Source organism: Myxine glutinosa, chromosome 5 (genome assembly GCF_964187855.1).
Source record: "Myxine glutinosa chromosome 5, kmMyxGlut1.1, whole genome shotgun sequence".
Classification (NCBI taxonomy): Eukaryota; Metazoa; Chordata; class Myxini; order Myxiniformes; family Myxinidae; genus Myxine; species Myxine glutinosa.
The window spans coordinates 198287208-198304718 of record NC_136265.1 but is presented as its reverse complement, the minus strand read 5'-3'; the positions used below and the strand labels follow the sequence as shown (position 1 = coordinate 198304718).

The window sequence follows — 17511 nt, the reverse complement described above, 5'->3', positions numbered from 1 at the left end:
CTACGTTCATTACCTTCGCAAAAGCGGAAGGTTATGTTTTGATCGCTGTGTATTTATTTGTATGTCTGTGTGTGTGTATGTTAATCGCATAACTCAAAAAGTATTCAACCGAATTGCATGAAATTTGGTGGGATGATTGGTTATTATACGGGACACATTTGATTAGATTTTGGGAAACAGATTTGCTCAAATTCTGACTATTTTTAACTCGATCGTATTTCACTCAAAGTTATGAGCGACTGAAGAAGAAGATGTCCATCCAGGACGTCATCACTATAACGCGATCTCCCGCGATCATTTCAACCTCAAAAAAAATAATTGCAGATTTGTCAAGAGATGAGGCATATTAACAAACGAATGAAACAGATTTGCTCAAATTCTGACTATTTTTAACTCGATCGTATTTCACTCAAAGTTATGAGCGACTGAAGAAGAGGATGTCCATCCAAGACGTCATCACTATAACGCGATCTCCCGCAATCATTTCAACCTCAAATGAAATTCAAATTGCAGATTTGTCAATCGGGGAGGCATATTAACAGACGAATGAAACAGATTTGCTCAAATTCTGATTTTTAAAAATCGATCGCATTTCACATAAAGTTTGAGGTACTAAAGAAGAAGAAGATTCGTTTAGCTTCTCAGATAAAATAAATAATTCTGTCTGCAATTTCAGGTTAATTACCTTCGCAAAAGCGGAAGGTTATGTTTTGATCGCTGTGTATTTATTACCTTCGCAAAAGCGGGAGGTTATGTTTTGATCGCTGTGTATTTATTTGTATGTCTGTGTGTGTGTGTGTATGTTATTCGCATAACTCAAAAAGTATTCAACCGATTCGCATGAAATTTGGTGGGATGATAGGTTATTATCCGGGAACCATTTGATTAGATTTTGGAATCGATCGGGTCAAAGGTCAAGGTCAAGGTCATGAAAAGGTCAAAATCGTCTTTTTACCATAGCGCGGTCAATTTGTGTCCAATTTGTATGAAACTAATGCCAAAATGTTCAGAATTCAATGCCCAATCTTGTGATATGCGACATGACACTCTGACGTCATAACCCTTGTTACCTTCGCAAAAGCGGAAGGTTATGTTTTGATCGCTGTGTATTTATTTGTATGTCTGTGTGTGTGTATGTTAATCGCATAACTCAAAAAGTATTCAACCGAATTGCATGAAATTTGGTGGGATGATTGGTTATTATACGGGACACATTTGATTAGATTTTGGGAAACAGATTTGCTCAAATTCTGACTATTTTTAACTCGATCGTATTTCACTCAAAGTTATGAGCGACTGAAGAAGAAGATGTCCATCCAGGACGTCATCACTATAACGCGATCTCCCGCGATCATTTCAACCTCAAAAAAAATTATAATTGCAGATTTGTCAAGAGATGAGGCATATTAACAAACGAATGAAACAGATTTGCTCAAATTCTGACTATTTTTAACTCGATCGTATTTCACTCAAAGTTATGAGCGACTGAAGAAGAGGATGTCCATCCAAGACGTCATCACTATAACGCGATCTCCCGCAATCATTTCAACCTCAAATGAAATTCAAATTGCAGATTTGTCAATCGGGGAGGCATATTAACAGACGAATGAAACAGATTTGCTCAAATTCTGATTTTTAAAAATCGATCGCATTTCACATAAAGTTTGAGGTACTAAAGAAGAAGAAGATTCGTTTAGCTTCTCAGATAAAATAAATAATTCTGTCTGCAATTTCAGGTTAATTACCTTCGCAAAAGCGGAAGGTTATGTTTTGATCGCTGTGTATTTATTTGTATGTCTGTGTGTGTGTGTGTATGTTATTCGCATAACTCAAAAAGTATTCAACCGATTCGCATGAAATTTGGTGGGATGATAGGTTATTATCCGGGAACCATTTGATTAGATTTTGGAATCGATCGGGTCAAAGGTCAAGGTCAAGGTCATGAAAAGGTCAAAATCGTCTTTTTACCATAGCGCGGTCAATTTGTGTCCAATTTGTATGAAACTAATGCCAAAATGTTCAGAATTCAATGCCCAATCTTGTGATATGCGACATGACACTCTGACGTCATAACCCTTGTTACCTTCGCAAAAGCGGAAGGTTATGTTTTGATCGCTGTGTATTTATTTGTATGTCTGTGTGTGTGTATGTTAATCGCATAACTCAAAAAGTATTCAACCGAATTGCATGAAATTTGGTGGGATGATTGGTTATTATACGGGACACATTTGATTAGATTTTGGGAAACAGATTTGCTCAAATTCTGACTATTTTTAACTCGATCGTATTTCACTCAAAGTTATGAGCGACTGAAGAAGAAGATGTCCATCCAGGACGTCATCACTATAACGCGATCTCCCGCGATCATTTCAACCTCAAAAAAAATTATAATTGCAGATTTGTCAAGAGATGAGGCATATTAACAAACGAATGAAACAGATTTGCTCAAATTCTGACTATTTTTAACTCGATCGTATTTCACTCAAAGTTATGAGCGACTGAAGAAGAGGATGTCCATCCAAGACGTCATCACTATAACGCGATCTCCCGCAATCATTTCAACCTCAAATGAAATTCAAATTGCAGATTTGTCAATCGGGGAGGCATATTAACAGACGAATGAAACAGATTTGCTCAAATTCTGATTTTTAAAAATCGATCGCATTTCACATAAAGTTTCACATCGCATACACTCCCATGCCAAGTACAGAACAGTAGCTGCGGCGAAGGTATGCGCTCTACCGAGTGCCCGGATTCTAGTTACCCATGTCTTGCTCCCATAAATCATAACACTTCTCACACATGCAGCATACACCTTTCCCTTCAGCTTCAGCTTCAGCGACACTCTCCTCTTCATCAGCACGCCACTCAGTTCCCGAAACTTCTTCCATGCACATCTCACTCGAGCAACCGTTGCCGAGTCTGATCCACCTTCTCCATTCAGCATGTCTCCGAGGTAGCAAAATGTTTTCACACCTTCCAGCTTCACGCCATCTCCAAGATCCAACTCAACATTTCCTCCATCTGCAGCTCCCTCTGCGCACACCTTACATTTGAATGTAGCTGCCACACTGGTTAATGACCCTCTCAGACCACTACATTTTTGATGAACCCACTCAGCGCACATTGTACACTGAATGGAGTTCACTCCGACACCCTTCCTGCACACAGCACACGGCCACTTCCCAGTTCTTTCCACCTCACTACATGCTTTACCACTTGCCATCACCTTTGTCTTTCCGATATTCACCATCAGACCTTTTGTCTCCATACATTCCTTCCACTTGTTCATCTTTTCCTTCAGTCCATCCATACTTTCCGCAATCAACACCAGATCATCTGCATACAACAACTCCCACGGTAAACCCTCCTTTACGTTCTGAGCCAGCACCTCCATCACAGCTACAAATAGTAGTGGACTTAGTACCGACCCCTGATGCACTCCCACCTTCACCTCAAACTCACCACTGTTCCCGTCCTTCGTCCTTACAGCTGTGCGTGCTCTTTTGTACATTGCCATCACTACTCTGATCAACCATTCCTCCACTCCTAACTTCCTCAATGCCCATGTCAATACTTTGCGTGGAACCCTATCGAATGCTTTCTCCAGATCAAAAAACCCAAAAAACAACTTCTTCCTCTTATCCATGTACTTCTCCTGCAACTGCCTCACAATGAAAAGCGCATCTGTCGTTCCTCTTCCTGGCATAAATCCAAACTGCATTTCGTCGATCTTCACTTTCTTCCTTATCCTCCTTTCCAACACCCTTTCCAATACCTTCATTCCATGCTCCAATAACTTTATCGCTCGGTACGAGCCACACTCCAGAGGGTCACCTTTCCCCTTGTATAGAGGGACGAGGGTACTCAGTTCCCAATCCACTGGAATGCGGCCTTCTTTCACCACCAGATTACAGATCTCTGTCATTCTCTTCACACCCCAACTTCCTGCTGCCTTCAACATATCTCCCACAACTCCCGTCAGCCCTCCCGCTTTTCCACTCTTCATTGCATTTATCGCTTCCTCAACTTCCTTCTCAGTTATCTTCTCTGCCGGTCCTAAAACTGGGTTACTCTCTATGTTGTCATCCCATTCATTCTCTGTATTCAACAGCATTTCCATATATCTTTTCCATCTTCCTTTAATTCCATCTGGGTCGACAACGATTTGTCCCACTTCATCCTTCAAGCAACTCACCCCCATCACATCACACCTCTCTTTCGCTATGTGCTTTGCAATCCTGAATACTGCTTTCTGACCCTCTTCCGAATCCAAGCGTTCTCCGAACATTTTCCTACATGCCTCCTGTGCCTTTGCTACCTCTTTCTTTGCAGCCTTCCTGGCTGCCTTATAACTTTCATGCTCTGCTGTTTCTGCTCCCGCACCCTTCGCCTTCTGCCACTCTTTGAACTTCTTCCTCTTCTCGTCAATCCTCTTTCCAACTTCAACATCCCACCACCATGTTTCCGAGTGCCTCGGTGGTCCTTTTGTCCATCCACATACCTCACCAACGGCTCCCAACAGACTAGCTTTCATTGACATCCAACCACTTTCAAGCTCAACCACATCATCCTCTACCCTACTCAGCCTCTCTTTTAATGCCTCCCTTACTGTCACCTCTTTCAACCTCCACACCTTCATTCTCGGTTGGTACTTCACCCGCCGAGCTCTCCTCGCACCTTTCACCCTTATGTCACAGACAACCAAGTGGTGCTGTGAAACAGCCTCCTCCCCCGGGATCACCTTTGTGTCCCGGAGGTGCCCCCTATCTCGCCTACGCACCATCAGGTAGTCAACGGTTGTCGTCGACCCACCTGACGTGTATGTAACAAGCTTATTGTCCTCTTTCTGGAACTGAGTATTACAAATCAACAAATCAGCTCCATCAGCAAACTCCAAAATCCTTTCACCTTCTCCATTTCTCACACCATATCCGTAACCCCCATGAACTCCCTCAAAACCGTCCATACTCCTTCCCACATGTCCATTTAGGTCTCCTCCCACCACAACAACTTCCTCATCTTTCACGTTTTCCATCAGCTTCTCTATCGCACACCAGAACTTGTCCTTCTCTTCATCGCTTCGACCAACCTGCGGAGCATATCCCGAGATGACGTTCACCAAGAGCTTTCCAATCATCATTTTCACCATCATCAACCCTCTTGCACACAACATATGTCCACTCTTCTTCTGACCAATACTTCCACCACTTCTCCTGATCTCCCTGTCATTGTCCCTACATTCCATGTCCCAAACCTCAGAAACCGATCTCCACTTCGGGCTGTACCCTGCCCATATGTACTTGTGATTGTCATGGTTCTCTTTTTGAGGCAATGTTTTTATGGCCGGATGCCCTTCCTGACGCCAACCCTCTCAGTCGTCTCTTACGACACGCAGTGATACGGTGTACCTATTCTGACCAGGGTACACACTGGGAAACGTTTAAAACATGTAAATTCGGGGGGGGGGGGCGTCAGCATCACGGCTGCGGTTTAAACATATTCCAACAATATCCAAACAGAACCATGAAAAAAAAAAAAAAAAAAATACGGGAAAAGTCTCCAAGCAAGAACGTGGATTTGAGAAGGAAGGAGCAGAGGCGGAAGAAAACGAGATACAGGGGGCGGGGCACAAGCCGAGATGAGGAGGAGAGCGAACAAGCACGTGTCCGGGAGGAGAGAAAGAATCAATATATAATTCTTTGTCTCGGGAGGTGAGGTGAGGTGAGGTGAGGGGGAGAAAACAAAATAAAAGAAACAAGCAATACAGCGAAGGAAATAACCCAAACCGACAAAACGCCGACGGGGGGAGGGAAGCCCCAAGTCACCAGGCCACGCACGAGGTACGACCCAGAAAACGATTAACTACACACAAGTCTGCACGAACCACAAACCAACACCAACTAGAAACACACAATAACACGTACACAGCAAAATAACCAGTGGAAATTTGACAAAGACAAGAATGGGAAAACACTCAAACTTCGATGCCGTGGAGAGCTCGAAGTACGCCTCACTCGCCCGAGGAACCGGAAGTACTCTATCATTCATAACATACATCGCAAAATAATAATAATATTAATAATAAGCGTAATTACACATAGATTCAAAATTGATACAAAAAAAAAATTGCAATGCGTTTGAGGACCGCCACCGAACCCCTGAGACTGGCTCACTGAACCCCTGGGGTTCGGTCGAACCCAGGTTAAGAACCACGGCTCTAAGGCTTTTTCGATTCAGTTTGAGAAGTTTGTTTTTTTTTCAGTTTTTTTCAGTTTTTTCAGTTTTTCAGTTTCAGTTTCAGTTTTTCAGTTCAAACTGAAAAAATTCAGTTTTTTTTTTTTTTGAGAAGCTAATCTTCCATCAACATGGAGATTTCCAGCAATTTCCAGGTGGCGTAGAGAATGCAACATATAAATAAAGGGTTACAAATTGTATCTCGTGCCTACATTCCCATACTACGTCAAGAGGGAATAAAGTTTGAATCTGGGATACAAGCAACTCTCCATCGAGTCAGATGAGAACGCCACACAGGCCAAACCGGAACAATGTAAATTTGCATGAAAAAAAACAAAAAAAAAAACAGCATGTGCAGCAATTTTCTTTTCCAATAGAAATCTGCACAACAAATCTAAAGCATTGAAAGCTAAAACTAGAACGGCACTCAGTGGAGAGCATACCTCCACCTGGTTGGCCATATCACTCAATGGTGAAGAATCACTTAAAAAATAAATAATTCTCATATCTGAATATCTGAATCCATTCATATCATAATTTTGAATCATATCTTTGATTTTGATTTTGATCTTTGAATTCATATCTGAATCCATATTCAGATTTTCACCAAAATCGAATCGATTCTTCCTTGTCATACACCCAGTATGACATCCCTGGTGTTGGCTTAGCGGTTAGGGTGCCGGCTTAGGATCCGAGGATCCTGGGTTCGAATCCCGGTCGATCGCTAAATTAACACCAGGGGGGTTGACTCAGCCTGTCTTCCTTCCAAGGTCGGCAAATTGAGTACCAGCTTGCTGGCATGAATGATCCCGGTGTGTACCCCGGTTTAGAATAGGTACACCGTATCCCTGCGCATCGTAAGAGGCGACCAAGGGTTGGTGTCAGGAAGGGCATCCGGCCATAAAAAAAAAACGACCTCAAACAGGGAACCATGATTGTCATGGGGCCCGCAAGGCTAACCCCTGCTCTAGCGGGGAAAATGGCCCTAAAACGATCATTCATTCATTCACCCAACCGGTCACCAAGTTTTGTCCAAATACGTCTACAACGTTGAGATATCCCGCAATGTATCGTTTTTGGCCCCATCTCCCAATGGTGAAACACTTAAAACATTCTAGTAGCCGGATCCGGATCTTCACCAAAATCTAATCATTTCGTCCTTGTGACATACACTACATCTCTGCCAAATTTCATCCAAATCCGTCCACAACTTTGAGATATTTTGTTCACAAACAAACAGACATGGGTGAAAACATAACCTCCATCCACCTTTGGTGGTGGAGGTAACTAGAAAAGCCCTCGGTAGAACGCATACCTCCGCCAGGCTCAACCGTTTATGTTTTGTATCCCACCGATAGGCCGGATCTGGATCCGGACCAGAACCAAAATCAAATCGTCTTGTTCTTGTCGCTGAACCAACAGGTTTTGTCAAGTCGTCCACAACCTTTGAAATACCGTGCTATATATCGTTTTGGCCCCATCTCTCTATGGTGAAGAATCGCTTTAAAAAAAAAAAGAAAATCTGATTTGGATTTGAATCTTCATCAAAATCGATTCAATTCTTCCTGGTCACACACCTAACCTCTTCACCAAGTTTTGTCCAAATACATACACAACTTTGAGATATCATGCTATACATCTAGTCCCAGAGCTCAGGAGGTTTTATTTGACGTTTCCTTACCAAAAGGTCTGACAGTTAGTTGTTTCTTGGGTAGGAATATCTGCAGCATTCAAAAATCCATTGCTGACAAAAATCTGCTTGGACGTTTTCCCACAATTTGCTCTTTAAGTGGGGAAAATTCCTCACCCCCTAACTGCAATATCATGATTTTTTTCATCATGTCGTATTTCACCTTTGCACAGTTTTGTCTTGGAAAGGTGTAAAACTGTACTGCTACAGTCATGGCCAAAAATATTGGCACCCTTGCACTTTTTTCAAATAACTCTAAATTTTCTCTAAAAATAAGTTGAAATTGACAAAAGTATTTGGTCTCCACAATTCTTCATTTCACTGTTAATATTATTACAGAACCTTTGTTTTTGATTCAGAACTTAAAATATCCTTTTAAATCGGAAAACAAGAAATGGCAGTGACAAAATTATTGACACCCCAGACTTAATATTTAGTAGCACGGCCTTTGGACAAAATAACTGCAGTCAAGTGCTTCCTATAGCCACGAATGAGCTTCCTCCACCTCTCTACTGGTAGTTTGGGCCACTCTTCTTGTGCAAACTGCTCCAGTTCTCCCAGATTTGAAGGGTGCCTTCTCCCCAACTGCTGTTTTCAGATCCACAGGTGTTCAATGGGATTTAGATCTGGACTCATTGCTGCCACTTCAGAACAGTCCAGCATTTTGTCTTGAACCATTCCAGGGTGCTTTTTGAAGTGTGTTTGGGGTCATTGTCCTGCTGCAAGACCCATGACCTTCGACGGAGACCCAGCTTTCCGACACTGGGTTTAACATTGCGTCCAAAATGCCTTGGTAATCTCCTGATTTCATGATGCCATGCACACATTCAAGGCACCCAGTGCCAGAGGCAGCACAGCAACCCAAAAACATCACTGAACCTCCTCCATGTTTGAATGTAGGGTAGGTGTCCTTTTCTTTGAAGGTTTCATTTTGTTTTCTGAAAACATAGAGATGATGTGCTTTACCAAAAAGCTCTAATTTGGCCTCATCTGTCCACAGGATATTCTCCCAGAAAGATTTTGGCTTATTCAATCAAGTGTGTTTTAGAAAACTCCAGTTGGGCTTTCTTAAGTCTCAGTGTCTGTCTGTCTGTCTGTCTGTCTGTCTGTGTCTCTCTCTCTCTCTCTCTCTCTCTCTCTCTCTCAGCACTGGGGTCCCTCCATAGAACCCCCTTTCATCGAGTTGTTCACGAATGGTACAAGTTGAAACTGTCACACCTTGTGTCTGCAGGTCAGCTTGAATCTGTTTGGCAGTTGATAGATGTGCTTTCTCCACCATTCGAACAATCCTTCGCTGCAATCTTCGATCAGGTTTTCTCTTGCGGACACGTCCAGGGAGGTTGGCTACAGTGCCATGGGCCTTAAACTTCCTGACAACATTGCGTACAGTGGACAAAGGAACATAAAGGTCTCTGGTTATGGACTTGCAGCCTTGAGATTGTCCATGCTTGGCAACAATCTTGTGTCCGAGCTACTCAGAGAATTCTCTTGTTTTCCCTTTTCTCCGTGGTCATTGCGGTACACACACAGTGCCACAAAACAGAATGACTCCTTTTCTCTATTCAAACTGGTTGAATCAGTGATTTTAATGTTGCAGGCACCTGCAACTCACCACAGGCAATTCCAAAGTCCTAGCAGTATCGATGTGTTTTATACCTCTCCCACCCCCCTTTCCATGTCTCCTCCCCCCCTCCCCCAAGCCCTCACTCCCACAGATCTCCCGATGTCCCTGTTCTCTACTGTTGTACTTATGTGCTTCCCTCTCCCCATCTCGTCTCCCACTCCCTTTATTATGTCTTGTGTGTCCATTTGTTTTTCTTGTCATTAACGTTAGCTCTTACACGAGCCTCGATCTGGTATACATAAAATAAAATAAATCCAAAGTAAAGGAGAATCACCTGCTGGAAATCTATTTCTAACGACTTCTAAAAGGTGCCAATAATATTGTCCAGGCCATTTTAAGATTTCTGTGTGAGATAAGATAAGATGGTCATATTTTCAGCTTTTTTTGTTTTATTCCACTGCAAACCAAAGAAATACATTTGTGGATACTAAAATATTTTTAAATTGACAATTTTCTGGAAGAAATGGTGCATTATTTGAAAAAAGTGCAAGGGTGCCAATATTTTTAGCCAAGACTGTGCATACAAATAAGGTATCATATTTGTAACTTACATTTTTTTTAAAATAAAGTAATCTATCGAATAATTAAATAATCGATTAATTGATTCATCAACAAATCAAAAACAAGTACAGATACATTCAAAGTACACCGCCCCCATGCTAAATAAATATCCTCCAGCACGGCATTGCCGGGGCGCCCTTGGCGCACGGCAATACTGCCGTACAGCTCATAGACTGAATTGGGTGTATAATTATGTGTACAATAAAGGTGTACAATAATTGATTGATTAATTGCATAATGAAAAACGTCATAAAATATTTTCTTAATCAATTGGCTAATAGCATACCTAAACTACCAGCGTTTCATTCGAAGCTCTAACTTTTAGAAAATTAACTAAAGTCATGAATCGAAAAAATTAAATTATTAATTGATTAATCAAAAAAATAATTAATCGATTCATTCATTAATCAATAAATCAAAAATATCCTTTATAGCCAAATCACTTGGTCATGATCGTGTCCAAATATTAGCTTCCTAAGTCAAAAGGTGCCTGAGATATTGCCCAGATGAGAAAGAAAATAAATGAATAATGAAAATAAATAAACATCATAAAATAATTAATCAATTGGCAAATAGAATACCTAAACCACCACCGTTTCATCCAAATCTGTACTAAAAAAAATTTAAAAAAAATTAAATGATTAATCGAATAATTAATCGATTAATTGATAAATCAATAAATCAAAAATAGCCTTTTCAACCAAATCACTTGGTCATTATCATGTCCAAATATCAGCTTCCAAACTCAAAATGTTCCTGAGATATTGCCCAGATGAGAGGAAATAAAGTACTTAATGAATTGGCAAGAATGAAATAACTAATCAATTAATTGATTAATTAAAAAATGATTTTATATATATATTATTATTTTTATATATATATTATTGATTTTATATATATATATATTTTATATTTATAATTATATATATTTTATATATATATACCGTTTTTGCCAAAGCACTTGCCCACTATTGTGCTGAAATTTCAGCTACCGAGCTCAAAGGATGGTTGAGATATCGCCCGGACAAACAAACAACCAGAGTGAAAACAGAGTACTCCCTTTCAACACGAGTCATTGACGGGCCGTCTTTGGTGCCCAGCAATGACGTCATGCAGCACCTGGAGATGGAATAAAACTGCCTCGAGATCTGGGACTATTCGTTTTTCCTTATCTCTTTATAGTGAAGATCGAAATAAAAAATTTTTTTTTTATCACATCCAGATCTTCACCAAAATCTAATCATTTCATCCTGGTCACATACCTAAACCTCTCGACCAAAGTTCATCCAAATCCATCCACAACTTTTGAGGTATCCTGTTTACAAACAGACAAAGACAGGGGTGAAACCATAACCTCCATCCACCTTCGGTGGCGGAGGTAACAAGATCAGCATTCGGTACAGGGCATACCTACGCCAGGCTGAACACCCACCGATAGGCCAGATCTACATTTGGACCTTGACCGAAATCTAATCAGCTTCTTCTCGTCACCTAACCAAATCAACCAAGTTTTCATAATCTGTCCACAATTTTGAAATACGCTACATATCGTTTTTGGCCCCATCACTCAATGGTGAATAGTCACTTAATAACTGAGGTATCCTACCAAGACAAATAAACCAAAAAGACAAACAAAAAGGGGTGAAAACACTAGTTCTGTCCACATCAGTAGCAAAGGTAATAAATAATTTGCAAAGGAAACTCACCAAAACACAAACAAGAGCAGAAGAGAGCAGGTCGATCAGTTGCGGCAAGAAATCTGAATCCAAGATGAGCTGTATGCGATCATTGGAGCCATCGGTCAGGTACGACAGTGCCCAGATGATATCCACCTGCACAGTACAAAAACGTACAGAAGGGATTCTTCATTTTTCTTAAGTGACTACAGATTCATCACCGATGGCTGGGGGAGGGAAGGGGATCATCTATCTATAATTCCAGTAATCTCTGTATATCTGTGTGTATGTCTGTGTGTCGTTTGTCTGTGACCGCTGTTTCTCGACAACCACGGGTCCGATATACTTGAAACTTGCCAGGTATATTGCTGGGGACCCGAGGATGTGCCTTTTCAAGGTTTCATATTAATCGGAGAAGTAGTTACCGAGCTATGGCGATTTAGCCGTTCGCCGTTCGCTTTGGCTTTGCGAATGGACCAAACCATTTCATGTAAATAGAGGGGGGGGGGGGGGGTTCTGTGGTCGTTGCGAATGGACCAAACCATTTCATGTAAATAGAGGGGGGGGTTCTGTGGTCGTTACTGCCACGTGGTTTCAAAGTTTTTTTTTGTTGTTGTTGTTTGCACGCATGTTTTTTTGCACGCACGTACGGGCACCCACGTACGGGCACGTCCTAGTTAAGGAAATAGCAACAAAACCGACCGAGGATGAAAACAGAAAACAAACTGCTTGCTTGAAGCCCTGGAGGAAAGAGTGAGACAGAACAGTCTCAGGAAGGAAGGTGGAAGTTAAAAAGGCTCCCACGTATAGTTTTAACTGACCCATGTACCTGAATGTCAATATCGTCAAGTTGCAACATCTCCTTCAGGACAGGGAGCATTTTCGAAATGGCATCAATGGACGTTGGTGGATTTTTGTTTCGACACAGGTTGGAAAATGTCCAGGCCACATTCTGCATAAATCCAACCTGAAGGGTTGGAGTCATCCACAACAGCACAGATGCAGGGAAATCACATCCCAAAGGGAAAGAACATTCCAAAAATAACATCCCTAGATCCCAAAAGAAGCAGTCCATGAAATGCTTTCGTAGAAAATTTACGATTCGAACGAGGAGCATCACCTTTTGGCTACAATATTCCACGAGGGCAAAGCAAAACGACAGGGAAATCACAAAACAGGTTTCCATGACTTCAGCAAAATAAATGAAGCCTCCATTACCTCCAGGTGTATGCTTGAATCTCTAACAAGCGACACAAGGGGATCCAAGGCACCACAACGAATCACGAGATCTCTGAAATGCGCTCCATCTCCTGGGAGGCAGAGGGGGGGGGGGGGAAGGGGAGGAGGAAAGGGGAGGGGGTAGGGTGTAGGGGGAGGGTGTAGGGGGAAGGGGAGGGGGGAGGGGAGGCGAGGGGGGAGGGGGGAGGGGAAGGGGGGGGAAGGGGAGGATGGAGGGGGAGGGGGGAGGGGAGGCGAGGGGGGAGGGGGGAGGGGAAGGGGGGGGAAGGGGAGGATGGAGGGGGAGGAGAGGGGGGGGGGGAAGGGGAGGATGGAGGAGGAGGGGAGGATGGAGGAGGGAGAGGAGGGGGGAGGGGAGGAAGGGGGAGGGGATGGGGTCGGGAGGGGGAGAGGGAGGGGGAGGGGGGGGGTAATATTTCACTAACATTTAACGAAACACCTGCACGTTAGGATTTCAAGGCATTTACGGCACAGGAATTTCAATTACAAAATATTTCCTCAAGTATTGACCAAGACGAACATTGCATCCAGCCATCTTAAAAAGATCCCACACGAGTCATACCTGCAATGTTACCCAGTGCCCAGACGGCCTGCTCGCAAACATGAAGACAAGGTGAGCCGAGCAGAGCCACAAACAGAGGCACGGCTCCTTCCTTCACAACCGTGGCGGTTTGACATGGCGTTCCCGAGGCTATGTTGGTGAGCACCCATGCAGCCTCAAATTGCTTTTCTGGCAAGACGTCTGCCCTTAGGAAATCCACAAACCTCGGAACAAGACCAGCTTTGATCACTTCATCCAGAGGAGGAAGCATCTCTCGAGAAAGGATTTTCCTTGAGAGGAACAGCCCGAGAAAACACGTGAAAAGGTAATGAGGTAGGTTTAGCAATACCTCAAAGGAAATGTCACAGCAAACTTTATGGTGGACCTGGTGGGGTCAAAATTTGAGAATTTTCACATTGACAAAAAAAAAAACAAAAAAAAAAAACACCTTTAGAGGCCATTTTTCCCCGCAAGCGGGGGTTGGCCTTTTTCGGGGACCGTGGTTGTTGTTGTTTTTCGGTCCCCTTTTTGAAGCAATGTTTTACGGCCGGATGCCCTTCCTGACGCCAACCCTTTTTGCCGCCTTTAACGACAAACAGGGAATTACCAGTGAGCTGGTACTCAATTAGCCGACCTCGGAAGGATGACAGGCTGAGTCAACCCCCCTGGCGTTAATTCAGCAATCGACCGGGATTGGAACCCAGGATCCTAGAATCCAAAGCCGGCACCCTAGCCGCTAGCCCAACACCAGGGAATAGGGTTAGGGTTAGGGTTGCAATTTTCACATCGACAAGAGCACCAAATTTGGCAAAGATATAAATAGCTTCCAAAAAAAGGACTTTTTAATACACCTTTAAAACCTTCATTTTATTTCTATTTAATTATGTACTTGAACACTGGAGAACACAAATCACCTTCTTGGCACTTTCATAAACCTTCCGTGTAGCAGGGCTTAGACAAAATATTACAGCATCTTACACCATCTCAACCAATCAAATGCGCCGCTCACACCATCGGCGTTGGGGGAATATCGAGATTCAGACAAAATGGCGGCTCATAGTAAATATAGATTGCAGCAGGAAACACAAAGCAGGGCTTTAAAAAGACCCTTCCCATGTACTTTCTCAAGACCGTGTCAAAGAAGGATTATTTGGAGATAGATGAGGTGCAGAAGAGGAAGGAGAGTAGATGTGCTGGTCTCATCAATGTCCACCAATCGGTTGGTTTTAGGAGAATTTATTAAATATCATTAGAAAGAAGAAATCTAGGTTTAACAAGCACAGATTACATACAAAGTGTCAGAGTTCACGTGGTTACAACATAGAATTACACAGCATGACAGTAGAGCAGGCCAGTCTTCTGATTTTTTTTCAATCCCAGCTTTATGACTTCCTTTTTATACATGCAAAAGTCCTTGAAGTCCTCTCAAGGGAACAATTGGGGGTTTGCACACATTATGGTTCCATCTGACTTTGCTCCTGCAAGCCATGAGAACTCGTAGGCGTGCGAGGATAACAAATGACCCTTCAGAATTGTTCTCCCCCGAGTTGCCATTTTTCCTTTACAACAGCTGACAATTTTTCACTGCAATGTCCTTCTTTCATTTGCAATCAAAGCCTGGCATTGCATCTGATTTCACTTACAAAGAAAAATACATGCATTTAAAAGAATTTGCTGAGCACAGTTTTTTCAGCTCCACAATTCAAGAGTATAGTCCAGCGGATAGGTGCTAAAAAATGAACCGATTGTGCACTTTATGATAAACTAGCAGAAGTACCCGGCATTGCCGGGCGGGAGAAGGGAGGGGAGGAGGAAGGGGAGGGGAGGGAACGGGGGGGAGGGGAGGAGAGGGTGGGGAGGGGAGGGGGGAAGAGGGGGGGAGGGGAGAAGGGGAGGGGAGAAGGGGAGGGGTAGGGCGGGGGAGGGGAGGGGGAGGGGGGAGTCAAGTCGGAAGTCATTGTCGTCAATTGAATGTCGCATTTATTTTTTATTCCCTGTCAAATGGCATTGGTCCCGCATTCCGAACCCGGAAGTCGGAAGTCATTGTCGTCAAAGTTGAAAAATTAACGTTACGAAATACGCTGATGACGTCATAATTTTAAAACCGGAAGGTTTTAAAAACATTTGAGGTGTGCTGTCGTTGCTCTGAGACGTACCGATTCCGAATATGCCTTTGGTTTTGCTCTGCGATGAGTAGTTCTCGAGTTATAAGAGGACAAACAAACAAACATACTTTACTGCTTTATATAGATAGAAGCATGAAACTTGGCAGACTCATACTAGACATCATGGGGATCATTTTAAAGATTGGAGGCATTCTGTATCTGTCCTGTGTCCACCGTAGCGGCCATTTTCCAAAATGGCTGCCATCGAGGAAATTTTGCCGATAAGTGAATGACAAAAATACCTCTATTAACATAAAATATATATGTTCATGCTATATACATAGTAACTTACTCAAACACAAGAATTATAAATATGCCCTAAGAATATATATTTAATGGATATATGGACCAATATAGGTATTTTGATGGTCAAAATATTAAAGAAAATGAACAAATTCCTTAATATCACTTCTTTTTTTTTTAAAGATAAGGATCATATTATATTATTAGTTATAAGTTTAGAAGTAGAAATTGTTAGTAGTCATTATTAGATATAAGTTGTTATATTTGTTATTAATCATTATATGTTATAAGTAAAACATGTTTTAAATAATTAAGTAGATTAATTAAGGTGTTTTTTTTGCAGATCAGATCCAGAATTCTTGCAATATTTAAGAAATATAATTTTCTATAATTTATTGAATTGGTGTGGTTGTGTTTCTAATAATCATTGCTTCTGTCTATTTCAGATCGTTGTGAGTGTTAATCTAATCTACTGCTCATCATCATGAAGAAAGTCTTCAAACTAGTTCAAGCTGGCAGTGATATCACCACGTCTGTGAATGAGGACGATACACCGATGGACTGGAATAAGTGTCTCGTCTGCCAGGAAATCACCAGTGAGAAACTCACGTGCCCAGCAGACTTTGCAGAAAGGTTCCAAGGAGCTGGGTATACGTCTATTGTTCAAACTTTATCAGCATTCAACGAACTCGGTTGCTTGCCACCAAAGCTTAAGTTGGCTCGAATGGACGATGGTAATGGACTGGAGAAAACTTTTTCAAATAGGAAAGCAAAATTTCATAAAACATGCAGACTTAAATTCAACCAAAATGAACTCAAACGTGCAGCTAAGCGGAAGATATGTGTAACGGACAAGAGTTCCTCTTCTGGTGAAAAGGAAAAATTCTAACGTCAAAAGGTCTCCAGGACTGGTGATGCTGTTAGCCATTGTTTCATCTGTGAGAAACCCGCATCTGATGCCCCACCTCTCCATAGAGCCTCAACGTTTGGCCTTGACACTCAAGTGCGACAGTGTGCAATTAATCTAAAGATGAGCGTCTGTTGGCAAAGCTCAGTGAAGGAGACTTAATCGCTACAGAGGCTGAGTACCACAGCCAATGCTTAGTGTCATTGTATAACAGAGATCGAGATAGACCAACAACATCACATGACGAATGCAACACAAATATTGCTCATAACACTGCATTTGCTGAACTTATTTCATACATGCAAACTGCTCTTGAGGATGACAACATTGCCCCTGTTTTCAAACTATCTGTATTGAAAAAACTATATACTGATAGAGTTAACCACCTGGGAGAGGGCTCCTCTGTAGTTCACTCTACACGATTCAAAAATAAAGTTCTAAGCTACTTTCCTGAGTTAGAAGCGCACAATGAAGGTCGCGATGTGCTTCTTGTCGCCAATGCAAATATTGGTAAATCGCTAAGAAGTTCGTGCCAGCTCGACGGTGACAGTGAAGCAGTGTTCATCTCTCGTGCTGCAAACATTGTTCGTAGAGACATGTTAAGAATGAAATGCTTACCATTCAGTGG

General features: G+C 42.2%; 1 protein-coding gene across 1 annotated transcript in view; it reads right to left on the bottom strand.

Annotated features, from left to right (window-relative positions):
• LOC144892448 (importin subunit alpha-1-like) overlaps positions 1-17511 on the bottom strand; it is a 119052-nt gene that overhangs the window by 54669 nt on the left and 46872 nt on the right. Inside the window, exons 5-8 of the mRNA XM_078779332.1 lie at positions 13590-13858; positions 13007-13098; positions 12618-12755; positions 11819-11944 (exon numbers count right to left, since the gene is read on the bottom strand). Coding sequence (XP_078635458.1) covers positions 11819-11944; positions 12618-12755; positions 13007-13098; positions 13590-13858 — 625 coding nt within the window. The remainder of the gene's footprint in view (positions 1-11818; positions 11945-12617; positions 12756-13006; positions 13099-13589; positions 13859-17511) is intronic.